At 40.4% G+C, this 23,842-nt stretch overlaps 1 protein-coding gene across 4 annotated transcripts in view; it reads right to left on the minus strand.

The window, feature by feature from the left end:
* The window catches only part of LOC105028310 (zinc finger E-box-binding homeobox 2-like), a 60,780-nt gene extending 37,300 nt beyond the window's left edge, over nucleotides 1–23,480 (minus strand). For all 4 annotated transcript variants that reach the window (XR_002196570.2, XM_010900954.3, XM_010900953.3 and 1 more), the window contains exon 1: nucleotides 23,304–23,480. Coding sequence is in view for 3 of the 4 variants with exons in the window: in XM_010900954.3 (XP_010899256.2) it covers nucleotides 23,304–23,364 (61 nt within the window). In the remaining variant the exon portion in view is untranslated. The remainder of the gene's footprint in view (nucleotides 1–23,303) is intronic.
* Between the last annotated feature and the right edge of the window lie 362 nt (nucleotides 23,481–23,842).

Below are 23,842 nucleotides of genomic sequence, written 5' to 3' on the forward strand. Positions count from 1 at the left end.
GCACAAGGCTAAAGGTGTGGTACACTGGTGATCACCAATAAATACCAGGAATTGGCCCTATGATTGTGTGATACATTCTCATATACCACAGCTATCAGCCAATCAGCATTCAGGATTAAAAAGAACCAGTTTATAAATAGTTATACATACTTCATCTGCAGACATGAGACAATGGCTTTCTCTACAAACAGGCGGGTCATAATGATGACCATTTACTAGTATCTTGTATACAGGTACATCCAACCGTTGCAACTAGGAAAAGGCACAATGAAGCTTGGTCTTCAAAAAAATCATACCGTTTTTTGTTAAGGACTCACGTATCACAGACTTTTCACACACATCAATGTCCAAAATTGGCTGCGAACGGAAAGAGGAGCTGTCTGATCGAATCGACAGACTGCAACACACTTCAATGAGACCTTCAGGCATTGCAACATGCCTGTGAGGAGGTCTAATAGATGAGAAGATAAAAAGGCAGACATTATCTATCTGCTCCATCTTCTATCTACACTATTTAAAAAAAACATAAAAGGAAAAAAAAGAGAGAAAAAAAACATGTTGATTTGACCCACATTTGGCAGAGGTAAAACCAACAGGGCTGTGAGTATAACCAATGAAATGTTCTCATGTTTATTTAGTCTGTTGGCCTTACATTTTTATGCTTTATCAAATGGATCATATTTAATTGTCTTTATTTCATTTGTATTGTTGGGGGCCGGGGTCTCATGAAGGAAATGCACTCAGATGTGAAAGACACCACAGAAAGGGTTAACAGCGGATGTACCTGTACTGTTGCTCAGCAAGTCTCATTTTGACTCAAACCATTTCACACACTGTATTGTGAAGAGGGGGAGACTGAGCTCAGATTCAGGGCAAGAGTGGAAAGATAGTTTTCTCATCCACATTCAGAGTGCCTCCCAGATAGACAGGTGTAGTTAAACAGGGCTTTCTCTTTTCAAAGTACTTGGGCAGGAACCGGAGGATGAGAATATCTATGGGCTGAACCTGAACAAATGGCAACGTTCACAAGGAACAAGTGGAAGTGATTGACAGCGATAGCAAACCAAGAAAACACTTTGTTGATTAATTTCCGCCTAATATGCAAAAGCCCAGAGAAATGATTGTGTGAGATTTGCATGTGAGTGTGTTTGTGCGCATGGGTACTGAGTGTTTGAGTGCGTGTGAGAATGTGTGCATGTTTAGCATTAGAGCAAATGTGCACAAAGTTAGGGGTGGGCATGTTTGTGTGTGTCTGAGTGTGTATTTGTGAACAAGTTTGAATATATGAATTGGGACCAAAAATATCCCCAAACTGTTGATCAGTAAAATACGGTTAATGGGGCACTTAAAGGGGTTGGGGATGGATAGGTTTAGGAGTATGGTTGGAATAAGGGTTAGGAGTATGGTTGGAATAAGGGTTAGGAGTATGGTTGGAATAAGGGTTAGGAGTATGGTTGGAATAAGGGTTAGGAGTATGGTTGGAATAAGGGTTAGGAGTATGGTTGGAATAAGGGTTAGGAGTATGGTTGGAATGAGGGTTAGGAGTATGGTTGGAATAAGGGTTAGGAGTATGGTTGGAATAAGGGTTAGGAGTATGGTTGGAATAAGGGTTAGGAGTATGGTTTGGAATAAGGGTTAGCTTTAGGAATAGGATTTTTGAGTAAAAACTAAGATTTAAGTTAAAGGGTAAGTAAAACTTTGGTAACACTCCCAAACGTGTCTGTAGATGCACAGATTTACTACTGACTATCTGTAACATTTTAACTATCAACTAACCATAACTACCCTAATCTTCACCTTTATACAAACACTCACCTTAACCATTACTTTAAACCTTATTCTGAACCTGAACCAAAGAGTTGCTTCTTAACAGATAATTTGTGGAAAGTTTATTGAAAATGTGTTGATGGGATTAATATCTATAGAATATCTAGAGACGAAAACTGGCACTCTCAAACTAAATGTAACAAAAAAAAAATCCCCATTCACATAGCTAAAAGAGACTTGTGCATTTGTGTGTGTTGTGTGTCTGTGTTTGTTTGTTTGTGTGTGTGCGTTTGTGTAATGTCAGTGAGTTTGTTTGATTTGGAAACATCTTGCCTGAGCAGATCCATTCCGCGTTGGGACATTGTGTTGGGTTTCAGTAACGGCAGAGTGGACCCCCCCACACACACACACCAACTCACACACAACGAACCACACACACACACACATACACATTCACAACGAACCACACACACGCACACACACACACACACACACACAAACACACACCGCATATGAATCAAAAACCCAACTTCAGCTCAGTTCATTTACTGCTCTGTCATCTCCATCTCTCTCAGAGAACTCTATAAATACCTTACTTACCCCCCACCCCACACCAAATTTGTTTTATCGTTTTTATTTTATTTTTTGCACAGGAAAATGCTTCACTGCTTCTCCCAGTTCCTTTCTGATGTGGGCACTTTATTTTGTACATTTGAACAAAACCACACTCTGGTGGCTCTACGTTTACAATATTAAAACATTCTCATGGGGACACACAAACGTTTTAATAGGGTAGTCTTAAATAAATCGTCTTTGAGTTTAACAGCTTTATCATGTGGGATAGTTCTGGGTTCAGTTTCTAGTTGAGTTGAGACTTCTTAGAGAACGGGAGGTTGGCTGGGGGGGGGACGCTGAGGTCTGGGTGGTATGCCTGGCATCCACAAAACTTTGATAGTGTTCCAAACGACACCTTATTGTGCACAACCCTCAACCAGATCCATGTGGGCCCTGGTGGCATTTTGGGCACAGAGCTGTGTTCAAATGTATTCATGGACTGTAGGTGATTCGGATCCTGATTCTTTAGCAAATTTATGGTGTAAATCATTCTGAGATTTGAAACAACAGTTGTTTTTACAGGAAAACAAAAAGGAGAAAAAAACCCCGAAAACAACTAAATGTGTTGGGAGAGTGCCGTGTTACAGCATCATTTAGGTAACAATGTTAGGGATTGGATTTCAGATTGCAGCACTTCATAAGAAACAAGTGATTTATAAACAAAAAGTGATTTATAAACAAATTCATAAAGGTATGTGTACAGAGAACGGGGACCAATCATGAGCCCTGATTTCATAACTAGTGGCTGGAATTATAGAAACCAAGAGTGCATCTTTCAAAGCAACGTTCCCCTGTTGGACAGCAAGCTAAATGCTACATATATTGGCTCAATTCACAATAACCACTACATTTCAATTAAGCCAGCTGTAATGCTTCTGCAATATCCACTGAATAGAGCCTGTACAACAGAAAAAGCAGATTTAAACACACAAGAAAGGAAGTCTTTCTTTTAGTTGCTCTTTGCTGCATGGTGTTCTTGTGTATCTCAGCACATTAGAAAGTACAAAAAAAATCCCAGTGTCCTACATTTCGTGTAGTACTTTAACCCAGGACCCATATGCAAGCAGATTCACATAGCGAGTGTGGACTCTTCACTGCACAAGGTGACCTTCCCCAGACCTACACACCCACTCCTTATGTATTAACGCACAGACTGACTGATACTATTACTGCACAGTTTAAACACCCACACTAATATACCTAATTCTCCAGAAAATAATGTCAGAAACTAATGCCAGAAAATAATAGGCCGGAAAATACTCTCCTGCCACTTGATGTTTGCACAATAATCTTTAGTCATTCATTTATATTTATTTATTACTACCTTTATTTATTTATTTACGTTCATATTTTTGTTGTTGCAGTAAGGCAACCAGTGAATAACCAGGTTATTTTAATGGTCCTTGTTTGTCCTATTATGAATGATTAAGCTTTATTTAAACAGAATGGGCACCACCCACTGGTGTAAACCGGTATTACACCAACATCTATACAGATGTATATAGATGTATTATATTTGAGCTATTTCTTTATAGCAGGAACATAATCATGAAACAGTATGGAATGTAATATGGAGTATGATTGATTGGTAAGGAATGAGTGGGTTGGTATATAGCATAAAATCCCCCTGCTAATGGCTTTTCTTAGAAGAGACACAGGGTGGAGTGATGAGCCATTAACAATAACAACCTTTATAACCGTATATTGGCCATTCAGCACAAACCATAGAGGTGCCTTAATGCTATTCTAAACCGGTTACCAATGCCATTTGAAAAGTCATAACTGTGATATACAGTCTCATATACACTCACCTAAAGGATTATTAGGAACACCATACTAATACTGTGTTTGATCCCCTTTCGCCTTCAGAACTGCCTTAATTCTACGTGGCATTGATTCAACAAGGTGCTGAAAGCATTCTTTAGAAATGTTGGCCCATATTGATAGGATAGCATCTTGCAGTTGATGGAGATTTGTGGGATGCACATCCAGGGCACAAAGCTCCCGTTCCACCACATCCCAAAGATGCTCTATTGGGTGGAGATCTGGTGACTGTGGGGGCCATTTCAGTACAGTGAACTCATTGTCATGTTCAAGAAACCAATTTGAAATGATTCGAGCTTTGTGACATGGCATGATGGATCCATGTTCTCATTCTGTTTATGCCCAATTCTGACTCTACCATCTGAATGTCTCAACAGAAATCATGACTCATCAGACCAGGCAACATTCTTCCAGTCTTCAACTGTCCAATTTTGGTGAGCTCGTGCAAATTGTAGCCTCTTTTTCCTATTTGTAGTGGAGATGAGTGGTACCCGGTGGGGTCTTCTGCTGTTGTAGCCCATCCGCCTCAAGGTTGTGCGTGTTGTGGCTTCACAAATGCTTTGCTGCATACCTCGGTTGTAACGAGTGGTTATTTCAGTCAAAGTTGCTCTTCTATCAGCTTGAATCAGTCGGCCCATTCTCCTCTGACCTCTAGCATCAACAAGGCATTTTCGCCCACAGGACTGCCGCATAATGGATGTTTTTCCCTTTTCACACCATTCTTTGTAAACCCTAGAAATGGTTGTGCGTGAAAATCCCAGTAACTGAGCAGATTGTGAAATACTCAGACCGGCCCGTCTGGCACCAACAACCATGCCACGCTCAAAATTGCTTAAATCACCTTTCTTTCCCATTCTGACATTCAGTTTGGAGTTCAGGAGATTGTCTTGACCAGGACCACACCCCTAAATGCATTGAAGCAACTGCCATGTGATTGGTTGATTAGATAATTGCATTAATGAGAAATTGAACAGGTGTTCATAATAATCCTTTAGGTGAGTGTATACCACCACCTTAAGCTAATCAGCACTCAGGTTTGAGAAGGTTTTTTTAATTTGAGAACACATTCTAAACCTTATATACTGAAGTTTGATGCAATGGAGAAATACAAGATAATAATGAAATTATAATGCATCATGTTTATCACCTTACACTGTCATGACCCAAATCAGCCACTCCCCCATCCTTAGTCTTGGTTCCATCACCAGGGCAAATGTGGAATGAGATTATTTACTAATACATTTTGCAAGACGTGCCCTCTCTCCTTAACCAAAGTCAAATAGGGGACACTTAATTTATACATTTGTTTTGTGTCTCATGTAAAATATGTGACCTCTTTGGGTATACGGTATGTTTTTTTTTCTAAACATGTTTTTTACATATCTCAGCTCCCCTGAGACACCTTCAGAGACTATGGTCACAGCCAGTGAATCCACCATTATTGATGGCCAACTTGGATCTAATAGGACAAAAAAATGGACTGCCTATACGGTCTCCATCTTAAATTCACTGGAGAAAGCCTGAGGGGAGGGACCATGGACCTTCTACAATCGGTTGAAAGAAGGAGAGTGAAAGGATGCAAGATGAATTGATAAAGCCATGGACAGCATGCATGATACAGTGACATTTAACACAAATCCATATAGTAGGTTCCTTCTGTAGCTCTGATCTATCTTTCACGCTCTGTCACACATACATACAGACACAGACGAATGGTGTAGGCGTGATCTCACACACACTAACATAAACTGATGTTGTAGGTGTGATCACAGACTCTCTCTCCCACACACACACACACACACACTATGAAATGATGGATGTGCTGTCATCTCAGACAGTTCATTTTTAAGGGCTCTGATTTTATGTCTATTAAAATGACAGAAACAACGTTTTCCTGCAAAAACAACATGGTACATGGTAGAGTAGAGTACAATGCCTGTTGTAGGAGGGGAATGTGTATGTGTGTGCTTGAGTACATACGTGTGTGTAGTCATGTCTGATTGTGATTATGAAGGTCTACTGTATTATGTGAGTGTGGTAGAGACTGTGTGTGTGTTTGAGTGTGATGGTGTGTGTGCGTTTGAGTGTGATGGTGTGTGTGCAGGAGTGTGATGGTGTGTGTGTGTGTGTGTTTGAGTGTGGTGGTGTGTGTGTGTGTGTGTGTGTGTGTGTGTGTGTGTGTGAGTGTGATGGTGTGTGTGTTTGAGTGTGGTTGTGTGTGTGTTTGTGTGTGTGTGTGTTTGAGTGTGATGATGTGTGTGTTTGAGTGTGGAGGTGTGTGTGTGTGTTTGAGTGAGGTGGTGTGTGTGTGTGTGTGTGTTTGAGTGTGATGGTGTGTGTGTGTTTGAGTGAGGTGGTGTGTGTTTGAGTGTGTGTGTGTGTTTGAGTATGATGATGTGTGTGTGTGTTTGTGTGAGGTGGTGTGTGTTTGAGTGTGTGTGTGTGTGTGTTTGAGTGTGATGGTGTGTGTGTGTGTTTGAGTGTGATGGTGTGTGTGTGTTTGAGTGAGGTGGTGTGTGTGCGTGTGAATCAGAGCCAACGCCTTAAAAAAATCTACTAATTAAACTGTGTGAAATGTGCTGAGGCAGCAGAATCCCCGCACCAGAATATGTACATGTCATTACTGACACTGATCCAGCTCGGAAAAAATAACCAAAGAAGAGAGAGTGGGAGAGAGAGAAACAGAGAAAGAAAATGAAAGAGAGGGAGAGAGAAAATGAGAGATAGAAAGAGAGAGAGTGGCTAGGAGTGTGTGTTTCTTTATAAACTTTTGAGGACAAAAAAATCCCTACAAGTATAGTAAAACAAGGAACATTTGACTGTCTGGTGACAGTTCACTAGTCCCTGTGAGGGGAAAGATTATTCAGGGTCAGGGGTTAGGGATAGTAGGATTTTGAATAAGAATATTTGTTTGGGTCCCCATAAAGACAGTAAAACCTGATTGTGTGAGAGAGAGAAAGACAGAGAGTGTGTGCGTGAGGCCAGGAATAAAAAAAGAACTGAGAAAATCAACTGAATAAAAACTCACATTTAACCAGAAAAAAGGGCTCCATTTAAAAAGCAAACTGGGAGTTTAAGAGATCTTTGATGTATATCACAAGCCCTGTGACTGGGATTAGAGCAGTATTAAGTTGAAGCAGAAGTTGTGTGCTTGGCCATGGAGCTTTGATGGCTGCACTGCAGTGTTTGAAGTGGTTAGCAGGGGGAAGGGAGCAGCGTGTGGCGTCAGTGGGACAGGGGGAGGAATGAGAGAGGGAGGGGTGTAGAGGGCGGAGAGAGAGAGAGAGAAGGAGGGTGACAGTGCAGCTCCGACAAGCATCCACGGTGATGACAGCACAGGACCAATGGAGACTCAACCAATGTGAAATGAGAATGGAGGGAGTAAAAGAAAAGGAAGAGATGGTGAAGGAAATGAATAATAGGAAGGACGGAAAATAATATTAACAAGAAAATGAAGGAGAGGAAGAAGAAGGGCAGGAACAAGAGGGAGAAGAAGAAGCGTGACTCCATCCCACTGCCCACAGTGTGGGGTCGGCTGTGTGGGAGGGGTTCAAGCCCAGGCCCATTCAGAGGACATCATTATTCAGTACTTATATCATCTGCACACTGTGATGACGCAACTGTCCTCAGATACACATCCAATATCTGTTATAGGGCTTCCTTGCCGGTGTGTGAGTCCACTGAGCCCTCTTGGCCCCCCCGACGGAGACCGTAGAATCATAACTCCAGGGTTTTTCTCAGGCACTATGACCACCGAGCCTGGAGGACATTCCTTTATTTTATTTTTTATAATAGCCTAGCAGTTGGAGCATCTGAGCGTCACTGGTTCGAATCAAGAGCCGGCAAGGTGAAAGAGACTTGTTGTTCTGTCCCTGTGTAAGACATGAAACCCCAGCTGCTCTAGTAAATCACTCTGGATAAGAGCGTCTGCTAAATGACTAAAATGTTAAAATATGTTATTTCCACCGCTGGCCCCAAACACTGCTACTAGGTAACATAGCATGAAAAAAAAAAAGATAACACTTCAACGTAAGCCATTGAATCCCTCAAATATCAGATAATGCTTGTATCTCTATGTGATAACCAGAGGTTGGAGATTAACTGAAAGCTAAATGGCCATAACGTTTCCTTTCTCACATCACGTTTCCGGCCTCCAGGATCCTGTTCCCTTATCATACCTGAACTACACTGATCATTAGGCATGATTTTCTAATCATTATGTCTAATCTTAATTCTGTGGAAATTAGAAAAATCCCTCCTTCAGCAGTTTGCACCACCACACCACTGGCTATAGCTCTCTGGTGAATAAAAATTAAAACTCTGGTTTGGATCGAAACGTCCTCAACAACCTTAAGGACCATTAAGATAAAATTAGGGAAACACCTTTGTATCACAAATGTATAACCACTACCTTCATTGTGGTTGAAGGTTACCTGTTTGCAGGTTAAAAAAACATACAAAAATAACTGAGGGAGTCAATGGCGTTTCCTTTATATGTCTCAATAATAAGATGTAACTTCTGCCTACTCAATTTAAATACAACAATTTGTTATTATATAGCACAGGATATCAGTGCTTTGTACATAGGTATTCTTAAAAATAAAATGTTTGAGAATTGTTGCTGCCAAATCTCTAATCTCGCAATTATACAAGGGACAATATTTGTTTTGGCAAAATAGATACAAATGTAATGCTAAATGAATCAGGAAGGATCAGCTACACCGTAAGGAGCCCTTGTTCAGGTCCTCCTCACATGTTGTGCATCAAGACCACTCATAATCTGAAAGGTTTCCTAATTGAGTAGATTTAAACCATATTGAAATTGCCAACATTAAATAGACACAACATAAAATAAGGATTTGGGTTCATACACTTTATGCTTGTTATGAAAGTCTTAAAGCTAATGAGGAAAAACAATATTGCTACTTTGTATAGCACTTGATAAATGACAAAATAAATGTTGGTCAACTGTGTAAAACATTTACATCAGATTGTTTAATGCTGACACTATCAATGTTCTGAAAGATCTGATAAAAACCAATGTGCTGTGCTTGACCAGAAGGATGATGTTTGCTCTATGAATGTTTCTGTTTTGAATGTAGAAACACATGGGAAAACATGCCCCTATGCCAAAGTGCTAAGCTAGCGTCACAGCACCCTGCATTACACTGATGGTTTGCCTCTGAAGCAAAGTACGGTTGGTCTGGACAGTTCTTGGATAGGAGACCTGCCAGTCTAAATATCAAATCTAAACGCTCAAGGTCAGCATCATCTTTCAGACAGGAGGTTAGGACTCTCTATGGTCATTAAAGTCCCTATGGCACATCTTAAGATTAGGGGTGGAAGCCAACTGACTTACAAAAACAAAACATAATGTATGCTGCAACTGAAGTACAGTATAGGCCTTTTCACACTGCATTGTTCTAAGCCCTGGGCTATCTTAGCCCCAGGCTAAGACTGGCCCTGTGTTAACTAAGCCTGTGTTCACACAAGAGTTTGTTAATCTTGGGCTAAGTTTTAACCCTAGGCTAAGGATTCACACTTGTATTCCTGACAAATATGACACAAGACAATTTTAAAATCTATGACAAACTACAAATATTATGTTCTTAAGTACATTAATGACACACAATCAATGTCATGCTACCCTCAATGAACGGCTTTATGACATCGGTTGATCAAGTTATGAAAGCAAATCCACCTCTTGGATTTGCTTTCATAACTTTGTTAAAACTACACAAAGAAAAATGGCGATGTGAAAATATGGGGGTGATTAGTCAACCTTTATTCTTTCAACATATTTGCTAGACTTAAAGCAAGCTGCAATAACTACTTTGCTAAGATTTAGCAAGTATTAATGAAACAACAATAGTTCGCAGAGGGAAATAACCGAAACAGAAATACACTGTAACTGCTGGTAACAGCGCGCGTCACGAGGTATGGTTTTGTTCTTGACCCCGTTTCACACTGGTTATTTTATTACCGTGTTTCTGGGACTATGCCCGAAAAGTCGGGGCTAACCCTGCTCCTAGGATAAGGTGGTGCTAACCCACTTCAAAATACAAAAGTGTGAATACTTGCTTAGCCTTGAGCTAAAATATCACTTAGTCCAGGGTTAATTAAAGAGTTAATTAAAGAAACAATCTGGGGGTTTTGCAATTAACACATTTTTTTTTTAGATCTCAATGTTTGGACTGGGTGTGTAATATGGTTTCATATGCGTATAATGTACAAGTAAATCCACTTATACAAAAAATAGCTGGATTTATGCCACCTGTCAGAAACCTTTCATAGTTCAGGTGAAGTCAGTTTCTAGACAGTGTTGTGTCTTCAATTGCAGTTTCACCAAAATGCACACTTGTTTAAACCAGTCAAAAATCATGCACTGAATAGTGTGCTATCTGGAAACAACCCAGTCTTCCTTTATCAGTCCTAACACAGGTGAAGGCCAGTTAAAGGAATGTGTTCTTTTCTGTGTGGATGGGAGTAGGCCACTGTGGGGCAGCTGGACTGCAGGGCAGCTAGTGTACCACGCATATCAAGGTGGTACCTGTGGTTCACAGACACTGATAATAAGTTCGGAGTAAATCACTCTGAAGAAGTAAACACTCACATCCCTGCCAGTTTATTCCACGTTCTCTCCCCATCTGCCCGGGTTCACCTGGACTGACCGGGTTCACCTGGACTGACCGGGTTCACCTGGACTGCCCGGGTTCACCTGGACTGCCCTTCAGCAAAACCTCAGAAACGTCTATGTTTGGTATGTGTACTACTTCAAGGGATGTCCACGCTCGCTGTCCCCTGAACGTGACCCCACTCTGCAAGGGGTTCAGGAGGACTGGTAAACTTTCACACCAACAAACCTGCAGTATGCTTCTCTTAAACCTGTAGCACATTACTCTTATAAATATAAGCACCCCCTGTTTAATAATAAAGAATGACTGACGTGTAAAGAGAAAAGAGAGAGAAAACAAGCTATTGACATAACACTATAAGAGGATGACAGGCAGACATGATGGACAGGCAGACAGACATGATGGACAGGCAGACATGATGGACAGGCAGACATGATGGACAGGCAGACAGACATGATGGACAGTCAGACATGATGGACAGTCAGACATGATGGAAAGGCAGACATGATGGACAGGCAGACAGACATGATGGACAGACAGATATGATGGACAGGCAGACATGTTGGACAGGCAGACATGATGGACAGTCAGACATGATGGACAGGCAGACATGATGGAAAGGCAGGCATTGTGGACAGGCAGACAGACATGATGGACAGACAGATATGATGGACAGGCAGACATGATGGACAGGCAGACATGATGGACAGGCAGACAGACATGATGGATAGATAGACAGACATGATGGACAGACAGACGGACATGATGGACAGACATGATGGACAGGTAGACAGATATGGTTGACAGGCAGACATGATGGACAGGCAGACAGACATGATGGACGGACAGGCAGACATTATGGACTGACAGACAGACATGATGGACAGACATGATGGACAGGTAGACAGACATGGTGGACAGGCAGACATGATGGACAGGCAGACATGATGGACAGACAGACAGACAGACATGATGGACAGGCAGACAGACAGACATGATGGACAGGCAGACAGACATGATGGACAGACAGACATGATGGACAGATTTGATGGACATGCAGACATGGTGGACAGACAGACATGATGGACGTGATTAACAGGCAGACAGACAGACACGATGGACTGACAAACATGATGGACAGACAGACACACAGAGATGAAGCAGCAACCAGCTATGGAATTTCCTAGCAGGCGTAATGTTTACGGCAGTGTTGAGACAAACGGGCCAAGCAAACAGTCGCCTGCTGCTCTCTCTGTTGACACAGTCAGGATCAGAGCAAGCTCCTACCCACAACCTGCCCCATCCACTGTCTAGTTAAACATCAAGTTCCCTTGTTAGTCAACACTGGCATCGCTTCAGTAAGCAAGGCTGTTGGGTGAGATTGGGTTTGAGGCCCTCTCTCTGTTTGTTGTCTGTTTCTCTCTTTCTGTTTCTTTCTCTCTCTTACCTCTCTTGGGTTTTTCTTACCTTTTCTCTTTTTAGTTATTTTTCTCACCCTTTTTCCATGTCTCTTTTTCGGTTGGTCTCTTTCTCTATCTCTGCCACCTATCTGGGTGTTGTAACACGTCTTTTCAGCTGAAGTCAGGTTTTCACATTTAATTTGAGGTGTGATTAAACAGCACATATTTAGAAATTGCTGTAAAGGGTTTGGTGGCTGGTTTGCTGGCTGGTTGTTTGAAAACCCTTTCAATGCCACATGTGAAATAGTCTACAATGTAAATGCAGTTTTTATTTCTTCTGCATGGTGCAGGCAGAATAAAATATCTAAAATAGCCCCAGATGCGACATTGTGCCATTGCTATTTAAAAAATTATTTAGCAGACGCACTAATACAGAAAGACTTCCCAGATAGTGAAGGCATCATAAGATAGCGACATGGGACAACCACACAACACAGTAACATGATCTTCACTTTAGTCATTGAAGTAACTATCAGCAGAATGAGTGCTAGATGGCAGGCTGTGTTATTTCATATATATGTACTTTTTAAAAATGACTAATGTTTTCTGGAAAATGGGCGGTGAATCTGCTTACAGGCCAAAAGTTTGGACACACCTTCTCATTCAATGCGTTTTCTTTATTTTCATGACTATTTACATTGTAGATTCTCACTGAAGGCATCAAAACTATTAATGAACACATATGGAATTATATACTTAACAAAAAAGTGTGAAATAACTGAAAACATGTCTTATATTTTAGATTCCTCAAAGTAGCCACCCTTAGCTTTTTTGATAGCACTGCAAACCCTTGGTGTTCTCTCAATGAGCTTCATGAGGTAGTCACCTGAAATGGTTTTCACTTCACAGGTGTGCCTTGTCAGGGTTTATTAGTGGATTTTTTTTTCCTTATTAATGGGGTTGGGACCATCAGTTGTGTTGTGCAGAAGTCAGGTTTATACACAGCCGACAGCCCTATTGGACAACAGTTAGAATTCATATTAAGGCAAGAACCAATCAGCTAAGTAAAGAGAAACGAGTGGCCATCATTACTTTAACAAATGAAGGTCAGTCAATCCAGAAAATTGCGAGAACTTTGAATGTGTCCCCAAGTGCAGTTGCACCCTGACAAAGCACACCTGTGAAGTGAAAACCATTTCAGGTGACTACCTCATGAAGCTCATTGAGAGAACACCAAGGGTTTGCAGCGCTATCAAAAAAGCTAAGGGTGGCTACTTTGAGGAATCTAAAATATAAGACATGTTTTCAGTTATTTCACACTTTTTTGTTAAGTACATAATTCCACATGTGTTCATCCATAGTTTTGATGCCTTCAGTGAGAATCTACAATGGAAATAGTCATGAAAATAAAGAAAACGCATTGAATGAGAAGGTGTGTCCAAACTTTTGGCCTGTATTGTAGCTCCAAAGGGAAGCTGGTTTCCCAATTGAGGTGCAGAGCAGAGAAAAGATTTGACTGGGCTGGGCTTCCCTCCCGTAAGGGGCCAACAAACCAGAGTTGTGTAATGGGCCAAGGGACCAATTACATTTTACATAATATGTAAATAAAATGTTCTATTAACATTAGCAACAAGACACACTTGTTGCACCAGAGATTCGCCATAAGGCGTAACACGTGCCTGCACAGTGCTTTGGTCAGACCGCTAACCTGGAAGGCCATTAAATTCACTGCCAACAAACAAGTGCTGTTCCTGATGATAGTAGTCTTGTTTCAGTGCCAGTTGGAAATGTTTTTAGTTGCTTCCCAACAACAATTTATGTTCATTGGTGCTGGAAGGACTTCCCAGACTATGTTACCGCTCATTACACTCCAACACACATTAAGTGAGATTAGTAGATGCAGGGAATATCAGTTGGAAAAGTGTCAGACATAAATCTTGCATTAGGTTTTATTCATCCAAAAAAAGCTTATTGTAGCATAAAAATGACATTATTTAGAATATAACAATTGTCATGATAATGATTTTATAAAAATCAAATGTATATAATATGTAATATGTTCCTTTATAGATTTGCACTTGCAATGAGAACATTACATGAGAGATTTAATTACAATACACTTGAGTGTGCTGTCTCCAATCAACTCTGTTGTTCTCAGTGACCCTTACAAGTCAGGCTTCAAAAAGGGCAGCTCGACTGAGACTGCTCTCCTCTATGTAACAGAAGCTTATCACGCTTCCCAAACTAACTCTTCTGCTCTGTTCTCGTCCTCCTAGATCTACAGCTCCATTGCTGGCTTTGACCCCTATCCTCCCCTCCATCACATTTCACCTTCCGCATCTCAGACTCTGAATCACCTGGTTTTCTTCCCATGTTCTCCCATGTCACCCTTATTCAAACACTCCACTGGCTTCCAGATGAGGCTTATATCCACTATAAGGCCTTGGAGCTTGTCTACGGAGCAACAAGAGGAGCTTCACCTCCAAACCTTCAGGAAATGCCCAAACCCTACATCCCTACCTGGACTCTTCTTTCAGCCACCTCTGGGCTCTTGGCCATTCCACCCCTTTGGGGCAGTTCCTGATCTACACAGTCAAACCTTTTCTCTGTCTTAACACCTCAATGGTGGAAACAGCTACCCCTGGAGGCTAGGATATGAGTTTTCTGTTGATTTTTAGAAAACATCTGGCTTTGTACTCACAAAACATCTTAAGGTGAAAAGTACCTCCTGATTTGCTGATTTAGGAGTAACTCTTGTACAAAATGGGCGTCAGTCCTAACTTTAGGACTCATACATTTTTGGTCTAAGAGTATTTCACAAGGCATTTTAGCGCTAAAACCAGCTCGTAAATCTGTGAAAAGTTAGTAATAGTCAAGAGGACTCATAAGTCACTAAGACCAAGTCACCAACAATCCTAAAAGCGCTGCTGCCGGCAATTCGCCTCATAATCAGGTCAACTTTTTAAAAACATTCAATGAGCTTTTAAAAAGGTATCGGCTTAATCGCTATTGGGTTATGATCATAGTAGAGCTAGTCAGGGATGCAGACACTTCACCACCAAGCAGAAACAACCCAATAACACCAAAGATCAAGGTTGTGACAACTCTTCGCTACTTGACCACAGGGAAAATGCATCTATGCGGCGCAGACGAACCACGTATATCTCAGTCATCTGTCAGTAGAATATTACATCAAACAATAAATGCCCTCCCCAGACCCCATATCGTCTGAAAAATCTGTCAGTTTCCTCATTCCCCAACAAAGAAACAAAGCCGACTTCATGGCCACAGCTGGACCACCCGGTGTAGTTGGTGCTATAGGTGGGACACATAGGCCTAATTACACAAATGATTGCACCATCAAAGATGAACATGCATTTCTTTACGAGCTGCCAGACATATAAGTGGCTGACAATTAGCTGAACATATCTTGACTAGTCAGTATATCATTCTTGGTTTCATGTTTAATCAACACACAGCCTACATTTTTATCTTTAATCTTTATTTCAATATGGCAACCTGACACATACTTCTACAGTATTGCTATGATGAATTCACTGACAGACCCCTCCCCAAACAGCCAATCACTGTGGTAATAGTAAGTAGGCTTGTTCATGGAACACATCCGTAGCAACGGGGTCAACCCCGCCCTTTCTCTTAGCTTAAGACTTCTCCCCATTCCTTAGTAAAAGTTGGTCTCAGCAGCTTTGTGAATAGGTTTTAAGAGGAATCTCTTAGCAAGGAACTTTTGCTGATGTTTAGGAACGCTCCTAGTGGTAAGATAAAAGGTTTTGTGAATACGGTCCATGAAAACCAGCCTTTACATATAGTTCTTCAAAAAGTTCCACTGCTACCACCTCTGTTGTCCTTTGTAAACTTTGCTTATTAAGTTAATTACTGTTATTGTCTGCTTTGAAGCACTGACTTTTGCCGAAAACTAATTAATTGATTAGAATGCATTCACTACTAAGTTGTGAGGTTTGTTTTACCTAGCTTTCTTATAATGTATGCGGTATGTACTTACTGAAAGCTGCTCTGGATAAGAGCATCTGCAACGTAATAACCAAAAACTGACAGTCGGCCTGGATTAGAACCACACTGGTCAATGCATATCATAAAGGCTTTTGCAACAGGACAATGATCCTAAACACCCGAGCAAGGCTGAAACAGAATGGCTCAAAAAGAAGAATGGATCAAGTCAAAGTCCGAATCTCAGACTTGTAGTGGACTATGCATGGAACACAGTTTGTGCAGTACTGTAAAAAACGGGGAAAAATTTCTCTCAATCGATTCCAGAAATGTTGGGACATGGAATGGAAATAAAAACAGAATGCAAAATGTGCAAACCCTATATTCAATAGAAAATAATACCAAGACAACATATGTTGTTGAAACTGAAAATTATTATTGTTCTTTGAAAAATATATGCCCACTTTGAACTTGATGCCAGCAACATATTTCAAAAAAGCTGAGACAGGGTCAACAAAGACTTGAAAAGTTGTGTAATACAAAAAACAAACCTGGTGGGACATCTCACAACTAATTAGGTTAATTGGCAACAAGTGGGTAACATGCTTGGGTATAACAAGAGCATCCCAGAGGGAATTAGTCTTTCAGAAGTAAGGAGAGGAGGGGTTCACCGCTCTGTGAAAGAAGGCAAATAGTGCAACAAATTAAGAATAACGTTTTTCAACGTAAAAATTGCAAACAGTTTGGGGATCACATCATCTACAGTACATAATATTATTAAAAGATTAATAGAATCCGGAGAAATCTCTTTACACAAGGGACAAGGCCAAAAACTAATATAGGAGGGCCATGATCTTCGGACCCTCAAATGGCACTGCATTAAAAACAGACACAGTTCTGTAGTGGAAATCATTGCATGGTGTCAGGTCCTGGCTGGTGGCCTTTAGGCATCTCTATGTGCCTGGGGGCCACAGTCAGAGCCTGAACATGCTGCAGTTTTGATTGCCCCAATTAGAGCCAGCTATCCTGCATTGCCTCTAATTGGGGACCCTATTTGAGTTGCTATGTTTTTTCCTCAATTTCTGGGTCATTGTTTGCACCAGTGGTATTTGTGCAGTTTGCTTCAGTTTATGGTGTGCCACGTCTTTTGTTGTTTTCTGTTTGAGTCATGGAGAAGAACATTAAAAGCATGATTCCCTTAAACCCTGTGCCTGTGTCCTGCCTACAACCATTGTATGTGAACACAATTTGAATGCTACTGCTTTTTTCTGGACCCAAGCTCATTTAAGATGAACTGAGGTGACGTGGAAAACTGTCCAGTGGTCTGACAAATCAAAATTTGAAATTATTTTTAGGACTCAGGGATGTCCTCCGGACATCCATGAGTTGATATCAGCGCACAGTTCAAAAGCCAACCTCTCTGATGGTATGGGGATGCATTAGTGCACATGGCATGGGTGACTTGCACTTCTGTGAAGGCACCATTAATGCTGAACAATATATACACATTTTGGAGCAACATATGCTGGCATCCAGACATCTTTTTCAAGGGAAGCCCTTGCTTATTTCAGTAAGACAAGCCAAACCACATGCTACACGTATTACATCAGCAAGGCTCCATAGTAAAAGAGTCTGGGTGTTAAATTGGCCTGCCTGCCGTCCAGACCTGTCACCCATTGAAAACATTTGGCGCATTATGAAACAAAGGAGACCTGGAAATGTTGAGCAGCTGAAATCCTATAACAAGCATGAATGGGAAAACATTTCACTTTCAGAACTACAGCAATTGATCTTCTCAGTTCCCAAACGCTAACAGAACATTGTTAAAAGAAGAGGACATGCAACACTAATAAACATGGCCCTGTCCCAACTTTTTTGAAATGTCTTGCTGGATTCTAATTCAAAATGAGCATATATTTTGCCAAAAACTAAACCATTTCACTGGTTCAACATTTGTTATGTTATGTTGTGATTTGCACATCATTGCATTCTGTTTAAATCCCAGCTTAAATCCCAGCTTCTTTGGTTGTATGAGACTGATAGACAGTTACATGAAATGGTTACATTAAGATATTGAGGCTATGAAATTACCTTTCTGTACATTTTTGATGATTAAATGATTCATGCAAAGTATTATCTTTCAGTGTCATTTGTTTTGAGAGGTTACTTTCATCCGTCAAGTGCTGAAGTCAAGATCTCACATCTGTATGCTACAATGTAAAAATAATTAAACAGAAGACATGATTATACATTCTGAATGGAAAAAAAACACATCTAAATGAGTGAGAGATCACAGAGATATCATCAGGGTGAAGACTTGTAGGTGTGAATATGGCCTGTGACAGTACACACACCTCCCCAACTCTGTGGCTATTACAGGCAATCTGTGAGTTTTGCTCTACTGTACATCTAAATAATTTATCAGAATCTTTCAGCCAGAGTTACTTACAATAGTGAATGTATTTTTTTAGTATTTTTATATACGGGTCCCTCATTCGATTCAAACCCACAGCCCTTGCATTGCAAGCACCGTGCGCTACCAACTGGGCTACATGGGAGCTCTCTGAACAAGGGAAATAAATGCTATCTGAGTTGATCCCAGGTTCTGGTCTAATTCCGTCTACCCCTTTTTGACTTCATCCATCCCCCGGCAAAAGGTTTTACAGTCTCCAACTCAGTCAAGACTCTTACCTTCCGCCTCCTTCTCTAATCTCACTTCCTCCCACCATGCTTCCCGCTGGGTCTGACTCAGGGTTGAACTAGCTTTCCACTGGTATCTCCCCTTCTCAGCCCAGCGCTGGCCACTGCAACTGCTACAGATGCAGCTAGGCAGACCTGATGTCACTGCGTTGCTCAAACCACAGCACTCCGTTCTCTTATCCTATCTTTTTGCCTTTTACTCCCTTGCCTCCTCTCTCTTTCTCTCTCTCTCTCTCTTTTCTCTTTAATCCTCCATTATTTTTCTTTAACATGTTCTACCTCTCCTTTCCTCCCTGTTTTCCTGCTTCCTCTCTTCATTCATTCTTTGCATTTTCATCACCTTTTAACCCACACTCCCTTCACGTCTGTCTGCTGTACTGATGCTCACTGTGACAATGATATGTCAGAGAAAGAGACACAGACATGTGTGCACATTCAGACACACACACACACACACACGTATGGGTGTGCATGTTTGATCACACATTCACATACATTCTAATGCACGCACACAGACAGGCAGGACCATACACACACACACACACACACACAGCTGGGCCCCAGCTGCACACAAAGAATGGGGTTTGGAAATCAATGAAGGAGAAAGAAGAAAAAAGGGAACAAGTTTAAATAAATTGGCATTTGAAAAAAGAGGAAACCAAGAATGAGTGAGGGAGGTAAAGCGAGAAATAGTGAGATCTGTGAGGGAAAAAGTCAAGTCAGCTATCAGCCCAACAACATGGTTGGAAAAGGATCAAAGCTCAATTTGTAAGGCGGAAAACTGTTACAGGGTCGTGACTATTGCTGCACCTTGGCGCAACATGCGCTCATCAATCAGAACCTCTACCAAGAGACAGTTTGAGAGGATACAGCATTCACTTGAGGATACACTTCTAGATTTTGATTAAAGGTGATTCCTGTGAATGGGTTTCTTTAGGTTTCCAGGAAGTTGTTAGAACCATAGTGTTCTTTATAAAAACAAATTATAAAAACATATTATTAAGGTGCTTATGAGGTATTATTAAGTAAGTATTTATAGTTAAAAAATTCACAAAGAAACAAATAGTCAAACCACCAAGCTAACTAGTTTCTAACTTTAAACTGGGAAGTCTGTTTTGGGGCACCGTGAAGACAACATGTCATTTCCAATTGAATGTTCTCTTTTAATTTCTGTACAACTTCCCTTAAGCACAGTTGACTGCAATCTGGAAACCACGGATAGCAGTAATATCCCTCACTTTAGTTGATATTTGCGTACATTGACGTTTTCATTTTGGGACACGTATACCATAAACAAGAGATTCATTTTAAGACCAAAAATAGGGGGGAACATATTTAGGCTTTTTCCCCCTTTTTTGGACAGACACTTTAATCTACTGAGTTAATGTTGCCATATTAAATTGATATGGGGCCACACTCCGCCCCAACTTAATACATTTTTCGTGCTACAGACACATTTGCAGGGATGCAGACACACACAATACATACACACATATAATCTGCATGGAGTCCTACACAAACCCAAGCCTCAAACGATGAAAGCACACAAACATGGAGAAAAGAAACACTTTAAGAAGAATCTTTCCCATCACCTGATCATTCTCACTGTGTTAAATAGCCTCCCACTACATCTACACAAACACATTTTTCCATGAATTACTGTTGTTTACAGTTTGTTAGAAAAATAAGCCACAGATCACTCACTCCAAGGACAAATTTTTTTCTCACTTTGATAAGTGGTTTCCCTTCACTTCCATCTGTTCTACATGTGCATTGAGTCCTGTTCAAGACAAGAGGAAATGTCTTTAGGGACAGCAGTGCTTAGCATTACAGTTGTCTTAGTACCTTGTTGTGGGAATGAACTTCACTTTCTTTCCCAAGACAGTTCCTTGCCCTGAATATAGAGCCCTGTATGTAAGGCCAAGAGAAACTGTAATCACGTATTCAGGTTTCTTAAAAAGAGTAAAATAAATTTTGGATTTCAGATTATTTGTCGTTTATAAAAATTGTCTCACACATACTGATTGCATTCAATGAGTTCAGCTAGGATTGGCTAAAATTAGCTGACATTTCTAATGGATGTTTAGAAGAGAGGACAATGTTTTACAGTTTCTCTTGGCACATAAAAGACTTTCAGGGTCAGGGACAACCTTACCTTAAATTTAAAGAAAGTAAAATTCGAATTTAAAACAATTGGCAGTCAAAACACCTGGTCATCTCTGACATATGCATTAGTATCTATTTTAAGGGCTCAATTCAATCAAACCCTCGTTGCGGTATTTACCTGTTTGCTCGTTTTAAAACAGTAAAATTAACTCACAAACATGTCTTGGGTAGTGTTAGAACGACCACCAGGGCAATTTCTTTTTAAATGCTTTTACTTTTCGGAACGAAATATGTTCCCATAAAAATTGCCATGACATTTGAATGAATCCCAACTTCAATATGTGACAATACAAATAACGTGTCAATTTTGAGTGTTGCTGTTCTTGTTTTGTCCCACGACCATCAATCAGAATTTAATAACGCATCTCATTTCGTCTCGGAAACAAACTCCTGACCATGACTCGAATCTGCACACTCAACATTAATCAAATGACGCATCATCAAAACTGCTAGCCTACACCTCTAAATCTTGTGGTAAAATGAGAGGAACTTGGCAAGTCTACTCATAACGTGTGGTGGTCAGTCTTAGTTACTGTCCGTAAGCAAGCTACAGCGTTTCGCAAACAACCTTAGGTGTGATTACGGTATGTGAAAAAGAGCGGGCCAGAGAAGAGGGTGTAACATTTGACTAGGACAGAGGAAAGTTCGTGAACATACACACATCCCACTCTGTATCAAAATGAGGAAACATCCATTGCTCGCAGCAAACTACTGTGCAAATATGTCACATGTCACAACCAAAGTGAAACTCAACATAAGATGACACGGCGTGTCTGTGTGTGTGTGTGTGTCTGTGTGTGTGGGTTGGTGACCCTATCTGAATTTGGCATGTAGTACACTAGCTTCTGGTTCATTTGTTATTATTAAATGTTTATTCAGGGTCAATCATTGATATTACGAGTGTGATGGGCAGCTGTTAATGAGGAACCTATCCACATAAGATGGCACATAAGCTACTGTCGGAAAACTACATAATAGTGCATCAATGGATTGTTACCGTATGCATAGTCTACTAGTAGGCTATATTACTGTATTTGTAGGTGTATTATACAGGTCTTGGGTATTACATCGACAAGTCATGAGTCTTAATTTAAAGGTAATTTTACGCATTGTTGTTTGTCTGTATGCGTTTTTATTTGTCAAATGCATTCAATTTTTGTAATTTATTTCAAAGTGATTCCTCTTAATAATTTGATAATTATTCTTTATTAATTTATTCACTAATGTTTTAATCCATGAATTAAAACCAGACCTATTTAGACTTTTTGTAAGTATTAATAATCGTTCTATATTTCTTTATTTTGACTCCATCAAACTTAATCCCTTCACTTTAGTTGCGTTTTAACCTTGTCTAGAATTAACATGATTCCAGTTGGACTATAGTTTTACACAAGTTTTTAATGTGGCCTGGGGGATCCCAACGGTCTAGGCCCTGCCTCCGATGCAGATGTACTGCTGCAGCCTGGGTTCGATGAAACTGTCCTCTATTTTCCCCGCCGTCTCTTTTAATTAAACATGTAAATGCTTGAAAATAGGAAAACAAAGCTTTTATAATTGCAACACAGGTTTGAATTGAGTTACTATATTCAAAACGAGTTACGCGCAATGATAATGTGACCCTAGTTGTTGTCTTGGAGGAAACATTGCTTGTTACTTATTGCTTTTCAAATAACTACCCACAGACCTACAGGAAAAACAAACATAAAATATCTAATGGCAATTACAGCAGATTAAAGTAGGCTCCAGTTCAAAAGATGTGCTCATTACAAAACGATATAATTTAAAATACAGTAGAAAAATGTTTATATGAGACTGAATGCACTTTGTGCAACAGCTAATATAAAATAAAATTTTATTTAACACTGAATAGTTTCACGTTTCTGCACACTTTTGGAATTAGTTATTACATGGCTCGTGTCTACGCATCAAAACGCATGTTTCACTGTTCTGCCACTCTTTTTCTCTCAAAACATACTGTCAACATTTGGTGTGGAGTCACAGACAAGTTCATAATTCTCTAAATTGTCATTTTGAGTGCCTTCATTGTTTCCAAAGTTTTGTAATGATAAAAAACACAGAAATACTTTAAATACAATGCTCTCCAATGCCGCCTCAATAATAAACAATGTTCACATCCGCATGATTCATGAGCGAAAGACAGTTAAAAACTGTTCAACATCAAATGACCGACTTCCACTACATGCGCGGAGCAAGACATATTCCATACCTTGATTTCTTTTTGGGTTCGCTTGTTTCCTTCGTTTGCCCCGGCTGTCCTCTGCCATCATCTTGTTAAAGCCTCACTTTGCTCAGGGAAGCTATCTTTGGTGCGTCTGTGCCTGAGAATGAGAATGAATGGTGTGAAACATTGCTTGCGTGCCCAAAGGGCGTCTAGAACTCTGTTGTAACCTCAACTCGATAAGCTGAGCCGAGGAGAGAAGTGAGCGCATGATGTCATTGGAGAAGTTTGGTCCTCCTTTCCGCGCGTACTTTCAGGGTGATAACCGCACGAGGGATATACTCTCGATCAGAGTGTTTTAACATCCCAAAATGTCATATTGTGACAAGTTATACACCGTTTCTAACAAGATCCAGACAAAAATAACATGACTTTTGCAAACACGCAGAAAGCCGCGTTCGATCACTAGTGTCAAGTTTGTTTGCATGTATATATTGTCACTTAGCATATGTAGTAAATAAAACTACTCAATTATATATACATAATGTCTTTATATTAGTGGACTTTTACTCTATGCGTTTTTATAA

This window comes from Esox lucius, chromosome 17 (genome assembly GCF_011004845.1).
Source record: "Esox lucius isolate fEsoLuc1 chromosome 17, fEsoLuc1.pri, whole genome shotgun sequence".
Classification (NCBI taxonomy): Eukaryota; Metazoa; Chordata; class Actinopteri; order Esociformes; family Esocidae; genus Esox; species Esox lucius.